This window comes from Mya arenaria, chromosome 8, assembly GCF_026914265.1.
Source record: "Mya arenaria isolate MELC-2E11 chromosome 8, ASM2691426v1".
Taxonomy (NCBI): domain Eukaryota; kingdom Metazoa; phylum Mollusca; class Bivalvia; order Myida; family Myidae; genus Mya; species Mya arenaria.
Window position 1 is genome coordinate 69,019,588 of NC_069129.1, and position 9,272 is coordinate 69,028,859.

At 32.5% G+C, this 9,272-nt stretch overlaps 1 protein-coding gene across 5 annotated transcripts in view; it reads right to left on the reverse strand.

The window, feature by feature from the left end:
* Positions 1–6,125, reverse strand: part of LOC128244927 (b(0,+)-type amino acid transporter 1-like) — a 35,131-nt gene extending 29,006 nt beyond the window's left edge. Inside the window, exon 1 of one of the 5 annotated variants that reach the window (XM_052963079.1) lies at positions 5,976–6,125. Coding sequence is in view for 2 of the 5 variants with exons in the window: in XM_052963076.1 (XP_052819036.1) it covers positions 2,123–2,159 (37 nt within the window). In the remaining 3 variants the exon portion in view is untranslated. Of the gene's footprint in view, positions 1–584; positions 893–2,122; positions 2,374–2,993; positions 3,018–5,524; positions 5,662–5,975 lie in introns of those variants that run through there. The other 4 variants (XM_052963078.1, XM_052963080.1, XM_052963076.1 and 1 more) reach the window with 4 other exon arrangements.
* Between the last annotated feature and the right edge of the window lie 3,147 nt (positions 6,126–9,272).

Consider the following 9,272-nt stretch of genomic DNA (forward strand, 5'->3'; position numbering starts at 1 on the left):
GATAACGTTCAAATATCCGCACTTTTAATAAATAAATTAAACATTACCAGCTTGTTAGTTATAAGAAAGGTTAATTATATCTGTTAAATACATGGTTTTGTGGCTGAAATTCCCAACAGCTAAATAGCTAAATTATTCCACACAAAATAGAAAATAAAAATATAATTTAATCATACAATTCTGATAAATTTCAGCCCCATTTTCAATGCTAGATCTATTTTATCCTAAATGTGAAAATAAATTTCAAATTGTATGTTTAAAAAGAAAAAAATCAATTATATTTTTATAATAAATGCCCGCCCCCCCCCCCCCCCCCCCCCCCCGCCCCAAAAAAACAAACAAACACGATTTGTTGTATTCTTTAAAAACACAGCTTTATGTCATTCTTTTTATGATTTCTGTCTTTATTTCACAACAAAGGCCACCGGCCCCATACCCAAAATGGCGAGGAAAAAACACTGTATTTTTAACATGACAATATGGAGTAGTTAATTAATCATAATTATTTTGAGTACATGTTAAGGAAAATAAATGAGATGAATGAATAAATTCTTTACATTCTAAGAATTACAAAATATATTAACCTTCCACTCCTGACATGTTCAGCACACTTTAATGTTCACAAACAGGACACAAAGTCAGTTTATTTGTTTTCTTACACCGAAAATATGAGATCTTGACTGAAGCAATTGTAAAATAAATCTGATAACCCTGCCCCTGTGTGATAAGCCCGACCTTGGAATCACCTTGATCACTCAAACCTAAATCCAGTTTCTGTCCTTCAGGAAAATCACATTGAAATAAAACTTTTAACATTTAATCCATTAAGGATTAAGATTTCAATGGGTTTGAGACAGATTTCTTGTTGAAATATTTAACAAGTGATTAGAGTGTTTTATTGATTTAACTTCGTCATAATCTGCAAATAATTTTATTGCTGATTAAAATCAAATGTTTTAGGTCCACCACAAAGTTTTTGCTTAATTAAGTCTTTCAGTTGTCCTAATATACATATGATGTAGAGTGGTCTTCGTACACTGTGACCATCTCTTCGTCTGTCAATATTTATCAAAAAGCTGTTGCATCACATGAAAATTAGGGACACACCGCTGTAAATCAAACTTTCATCAGAAAAAACCCATATGATAGTTTAATCAAAAAGACCAAATTAGCTTTCATTTGCAATCTAAATGTGAATTACATTAGATTGATAAGAATATCAAATGACACTGTGAACAGTTACAGGAGAGTGTTAGCAACAAGTTGCTGGAGATTAACCTTGTCAAGAATGTAAAGGTCGGGCCATTCCATTCAATTAACCTGTAAGTTATGAGAGTCTAGTCACGTAGGCCAGTATTTTAAATGAGCTGTCCCTATAAGATGATACCACTTTTTGATATATATATAGCAGGGGACATTAAAATACAAACGTTTGATAACAACAATAGTTTGATAATAATTTATCTTCACAAAACATTATAAACTGATTGATATACTGGTGGAATTCCACAAATTCAAAACCATATATATATATGATATACAAGATGAATACAAAATGGCTCAAACCACCCTTTTCGGTGTGCAGTATTCAAAGTCTGTCCACTAAATTGGCAGTACACAGTACTCCGTAACTCAAATTTGGCATTATTAGGTATGCAGAATCTAAATATTTGATATGCAGGACTTTGTTTATTAAGCAAACAGGCTGAGGGTAGCACCTCATATCAACATTTACAAATAACAGTATAAAACAATGTCAACATTAAATTAAAAGTTTGTGTTTACACTGATGAAATACAAACATAACATGTGACTTTCCATACTCTGACACAAAGATATATAATATGTAACATATATTAAAACTCCTTACAGTTCAGTTTATACAAAAAAATTTTTTTTAAATTATAACCATCTTGGATAAAATGGCTACCGTATACTGGTACATTTCAACAGTCACATTCATGTAATGAATGTTTTCGCCAAGTCTCCATTTTCTTAATTTTTAAAAATCAATAACAATTTAAGCAGATTTTTAAAGATAAAAACAATACAGAGCTACCTATGACAACCATAATTACATCAAATAAGCGAATACATATCGAAAAGAAGCGCCATAATGTACCTTTAAATCCTGAATCACATGTGTCACTGCGGTGCATTTTCCTGCCTACGTGATAAATATCACTTACAACACTTTATACGATCTTTTCAGGAAACTCTCCCTTTATCCTCTAGTGTCACTCTGACGTTTGCTACTGTTCAGTAAGCTTATTTTAAAATGCTATTTAAATGCGGTAATTTAACTTATGATTTTGTGCATACAGATTACATAAAACACGGCCTCAAGTTTGAATGGTCTTGATTGATCAATACTTCCATGGAGCCCTGCTATAGGAATATGGTTATTACAATCACAGACCAAAGTTGATCCAGTTCCAATAAACATTGGCAGTGTATCAACTATACACAGAATAATGAACGCCCCACACAACAAGAATTCAGCTGACGCAATCAGTATTTTTCAAGTTTAGCCAACTACAAACGATTCTAAATTATTCTAAATCTGCCAAATCATTTATTTAAAAGATATAAAAAAATATTATTTATTATTGTAAGTCGAAACTATGTGCATTCAAATTAAATGAATAAGAGCGAAACTGCATTATATTATAATGTTTTAAAACTTGGTGAAGCTTTGTTAAGCTAAATGGGAAGATTTATTTCGTAAATATTTTAACAGTATGATTTTTGTAGCATCTTTTGAACTTCAATGTTTTAAAACCTCATCATTATAAGTTTATTCAAAGAAATTAAAATGGAAATTGCTTTGTCAGATTTTGGATATCATATGGTGAAATACAAAACAACTAAATTCATTTCTTTTTTAAACTAAAATACAAAAAAAAAATCCATTCAGAATAAAGAAAATCAAGTCAAAACAAAACTAAGCTTATCTAATCAAATAATTGATAGCATAAAATTATGTAACTCACAATATCAATTTTTTTTCACATACGTGGTACATACAAGAAATGCAATGTCCAACAAATGTTTGATAAAACATGGAAATAAAATATCACTTGTTCAGCCTCCACACAATTCAGTGATTTTGATTGTGTTGTTGTTATAGCTACATAATAACTTCAAGGCCAGTCTACATTGTGTCTAGGATCTCTGTCACGCTTTTGAAAACTTTGATTGCATCACAAATTGTTTTTGTTTAGCAAAATGACAAAGTGATTTCATAGAAAATAAATCAAAAGGCTTACATTTGCGTTGCTTTAGAGCTGACTGCACCAACGTAAGCTATTCATTTTTTTGCAACTTTTTTATTACATCATCCAATCCTGTTTCAAGTCATGGCACAAGGTAAAAGCAGCATGAATTATTTCTTTACAAGGCTTTGAAATTAAACTGGTTTTATCAACAACAAAACTATATACCATCTGTCAAAAGATGTGCATGTCAAACTTAGATTGTTTTTTTAAAGTGTGTTTAATTCAGGCAATGTAATGGCCATAACTCTAATGTTACTGGGAACATGACTGATTATAAAACCTGGCCATGATATACAGCCCAAACACATTTTGACTGGTTATAAAACCTGGCCATGATATACAGCCCAAACACATTTTGACTGGTTATAAAACCTGGCCATGATATACAGCCCAAACACATTTTGACTGGTTATAAAACCTGGCCATGATATACAGCCCAAACACATTTTGACTGGTTATAAAACCTGGCCATGATATACAGCCCAAACACATTTTGACTGGTTATAAAACCTGGCCATGATATACCGTCCATACACATTTTGTCAAATATCAGACAAAAGATCCTTGAGTAACAGCATGGTCAACATCAGGTTGGTGTAATTTAAGCAATCCAAGGGCTATAACTCTGAAGTGACTGGGGTGACATGGCAGGTCATCAATCTTGGCCAATTTGTTCCGCCCACATACATTATTTCCAATTGAGGTCATGATCAGACAAAAGCTCCTCGAATTATAGTGTAAAAGTAGTGAATGCTGCCCATCCTCCCCGGTGAATCCAATAAATACGTTTGTAGTAAAACCTGATGAATTTTGACAGGTCCAAGTTAAATTGTTATGAGTTGAATCTGTCTTACTGATGTAAATGCTCTATTGTACTAGCATTGTTTTATTTCCTGTGGTATTTTTTTTTTATTTCAAAGGAAGAACAGTTCACAACATCTAAGAAAATGAAATTTTAATGTTATTCCACGAGTCAGTGTATTTTGTATTAAAAACAATTTATTCTAAAATATATTTGAATCAAGGGTTTTGTGCAAAACTAAATACACGGACACAGAAGCATTTTAAGCATCATTCTGTGCGTCATTACCACGAAGATTTAACAGTTAATTGGTATCAAAATGTTGAATACCTACATGTATATATAGATTCTACCTTCTTGAAAAATGGCAAATGATTTTTGAAGTGACGTTTTTATTTTTTACCAAAGACTATGTCAGGGTGAGGAAACACGTGACTTAAAGGGGTTCTCACTTTGGGCACCATGGGTCACAAACAATTAAGTAATGTTAGTTTCAAAATAACGTATTTGACAAAAAAGATATGAAAATATTTCTTAGCCTATAAAAGACTAAGCTTTTTTTGCCTCTACATGTTTGAAATATTTGAGATTTGCTTATATATTTAAATGATGCAATCCTTGGCCAAAATTTCAGCGTTGCATCATTCATCAATAATTCAGTCAAGTTGAAATTTTTGCCAAAAATTGCATGAATGATCATTAAAATACAAGCAAACCTAAAATATTTCACACGTTTAGAAGCAGAAAATAGCATAGCCATAGCCTTTACAGGCTAAGAAATATTTTCATATCTTTTTCTGTCAAAAAACTTTTTTAGAAATGAACTTAATATAATTGTTTGCTTACATCGGTTGTGACCGATGGTGAGCAATGTGAGAACCCCTTAAAGTCACGTGGTTCCTCAACCTGACAAAGTCTTCGTAAAAAGTCACATGCCATGAGGTCCTATTAAAATGTGCAGATCCTTGGACACCCATGTGAGAACCCCTTTGAGCCATGTGATTCCTCACCCTGTACATACAGCATGGATTTGAAAATTTTTGTTGACAAAATCTGAATGTCTGTAATATACACATAATCATCAACATAACAATCTGTCATACTGACAGTGTCCACCTGGCAGAGTCTTTATTGCTTAACAGCAACATTCATATTTTTATCTTATTGTATTTGTAGAACTACTTGGATACTTAATAAATACACATTTAATAAGTTTTCACTTCACTCAACATATTAAATAATCCACAAAATAAAAGAAGATTTATTGTCACATGTATACAAAAATAATTTTGCTTTACCAGATTTTCTTGTTGGAACATATTTATATTATTATACTTATACACTCAGAATAATATATGTTCAAACATGACTAAAAATGCATCATTGAACATAGTAAAAGACAAGTTGGTACTTAAATATAAAAAAAATCTGTAAAAATACTCACATGAAGAATAATTCAATTTAGTCAAAACTCTATATCCCACTGTATTTAAATTGCTAAACACAAATAATTAAGTACAAGTAAATTTTGAAGAACAGTTACTGACATACTACTATTACCAGTGTCTTACACATGCTGATATAAAGCAGCAGATTTTAATAATTTAAGTGATTATTATCAAAATGACGTCATATTAATTACTTAATTAACCAATCATAAAGCAGACTGTGGTTAACCCTCAAAAACTACTTGTGTAAGCAACTTGCCAGACCATGGGTTTGGCGTCAGAAAAAGCACATGGGAATGAAAAACATAATGAAATATAGGTGCGGCCAGCATAACACAACAATTTCATTACCAATCAGTGCTAACAACTACAAAACACCTATTTTTTAGTTATTTTAAAAATATCTAAATTATAAGAGCTTATTACAATCAAAATAAAATTACAAACCTGGTAATAGATTTAAGTTACAAGCCAAAATATGTTGAGATCTGCTTCAATCAATACTCATTGCCTGGCAGCCATGTTTGTTGGACAGTCATTCAAGTAATGGGCAGACTTGGAGAGCTGGTTGAATATTCCAATGAGCGGCTGCCTACACAGACTGGAGACAGAATTCCAGGGAAAGGCCAATAATATGCAAGCTGTATGTCATCGATTGCAATATATGATGCAAGCCGCTGTAACTCTGCTGGATAACCTTGACTAAAGGATCTCCTATCATAAAAAGGGCTTTTATACAGTCACACACTCATCAAATTGTGAGTAGTAGTGCGCATTGATGGATTGCCAATTGCATAAAAGTACATCAAGTCATGATCAAAAACATCTAACAAAATACAAACTTGTGATATTAGCAATAGCACATTATAGTTCATTACACTAGACATATAAAATAATGAAAACAACAAATAAAATACCATAAGATTGTGTTCTGCCATTACATAAATTCATAACAGAGGTTTGGAAACACTACTTGCATGGGAATGTTTAGGGGGTGGACCTCTTTTTTGTGCTCTATGTCAACTAGGCAAATGTACCTCTTATATCTAGAGTCACACTCACAATTGTGCTACTAATGAAATTTTAACATGAATTACTCACTGCATCAATGCTTTTTAATTTCAGCACAAATAACACAGACAAAAACAAGCAATAGGCTTTTAAAATACATTCTCGTACACCAAAGTGGTGATGCTATGTGTAGATTTATCAAACCTCTGATTAATGAGAAAGTTTAAATATTGCAAATTTAATTTGCTTTTGCATATAACAACATTTACTTCATATAATTATGTAAACAAATTATAAAAATTGGTTTGGCTGATATTGAAGGGAGAATACTCTAGAATCTTTCAGAATTTGATATAAGTACTGGTTAACTGCAGTAATTGTGGTGGCATAGTTGTAGAGGATTTGTACAGATTTTGTCCATTAACCATAGCATTTTTTTCTAGGAAATTCAGCACCATTCCCTTCTTGGAAAACTAAAATCTTTCTCTCTATCAAGGAAAAAGAACCTTAAAAATGAGGATTGACCTCTTAACACATTGACCTCTTAACATTAAGCAAATGTAGCAATATCATAAGTGCCATATTTCTGAGAGGCTTCCCAGGGGATTTTGGTCTGAATTCCAGGGGATTTTGATATTACACCAGGGGATTTTTACGCGTGAAAATTGCGCAATATTTGCATTTATATAATAGTATAAGAATAAATACAGAAATACACTCAAATTACAATATTATTAGGACTTAGTCATCATGATCCTTCATGGAATTTCACTGATGCTTTCCACTGTCAACCTTAAGCAAGTTTTAAAAGTTGTTTTTTTTAAATTCCAGGGGATATGGATCCCCCAGCGGGGGACCAGGGGATGGGTCCAAATTCCGGGGGATTTTTCCCCCCACCGGGGGATATGGCATGTATGCAATATTTTAAGTGCCATTCATGAATATTTCGATAGGGTTGTAGAATAATAGGTTTGAAAACAAGTAGAACTTATTTGAATCATGCTAGTATTTTTGTATTTCCCCCCCTTTTTTCCATAACGAATCTATTTTTCCCCTATCAAAGGACCCTGCCACCATTCTCTAACGAAAAGCACTGCATGGATTTATGTCATAGTATGCTGGGTTGTACTCCTTTCTTTTGCAATCCAGGTTTCAAAGTTTTTCTACTTTAAATGACTCTGTCTCCTTCTCTTGAAATTCTTATGAGGTTTTCAGCATTAACTTTGCAGGATTTTCATGAACATGCCACAAAAGTACGCATGATGGCTAAAAAAGTAGTTGCACAATCTAAAAGTAACATTGAACTTGAAGTGTATTATACAATATCCAGGTATGTGATTGACCTGATGTTCAATCAGTTTTGTCAAGGGCGCAAAACTGGCTTTTTTGAAGTGTCAAATCTACAGAGAAGTGAATCTTTGACTGTGCCAGAGAGGTAGAATTTACACAATGCTGTATTCCTGATTTCTGATGTTTGTATATTTTTTGTGCATTCAAAGTATTGTACACTTTATATGATATTTTGTAGATATTTATCTCCTTTTAGGTATTTACTGATGGAAAACACTTACTCTTATCTTGGATTCTCATTTCAATTCTACATTAAGTCATAAGATAAATAAATAATGTAAATATTAGGGATGCAAACGAATATTCGAATATTCGAATATTCGATCGAACGTTTGGTATTCGAATGTCAAAATAGGTATTCGAATATTCGATGTTTTTGTTGAATTAATAAATTAATTAACTTTTTGCCTACAACTGTCATCTTCGTCTGTCTTGTTTTTACAACGATGGACCCCTAATGCCAGAGGTGTGAACTTGATGACACTATACACGCGTCATATCGGATATATCGCCGGGAACTATAAACAGTCCCCGTAATTTTACATTTACTGGTTGTTAAACAAGTGACATCAAACACATTCTAATTATTTTGGGTACATTTAAATGGCCATGCCAATTAGGGTTTAAGAGATCGGCCTTTATACCAATGTTTTGTCTTCACTGCTAATCAAGCTTGGCGATATTGCTAAAATCACCTTGATGATATGAAGGACATGTGCTAGTTATGTGCTTTAAACTGTTTACCAGGTTTTCGATATATCGCTCTTGCGTACAAATTAACTGTATGGTTTAACGTTTAAGGATATATGTCCTGTATTGTTGTACAATACATCAGTCAAAATCGACGTTTTGCCATGGTGTCGTTCTCTATAATTATAGATCGTAAACATCAATCCCAGAACGAGGATGCAAATCCGGGAAAATACGCAATTACCTGATCTTATTTTGCATTGTTTACAAAAATGAACGCAGAGGAATTGGTATAATTCGTTTTTTTTATAAAGATATATCGCTTTTTCTTGGGATATATATCTTGAAAATAGGGAAATTCAGAGGCTAATTTGTGGAACAATAAGGGTCCGTCGCGTGTACCGTATACGACACAGAAGGGTAACAGGGCCCCGGCTATTACGTTAGTGAATACTAGTTTACTACAATTCTTAAAGGTTCATTTTGGTATTCGAATATTCGAATATTCGATCGAAAGAATTACCGAATATTCGAATATCAATTTTGCCATTCGTTTGCATCCCTAGTAAATATGTATCATATATTATATCTTTAAAAACAGTACTGCATAAAAATATATTCATTATCAATAAATAAACCTCAACTTATATTCACATTCACCTTGATTGCAATTACTGGATGGAATATTCATAA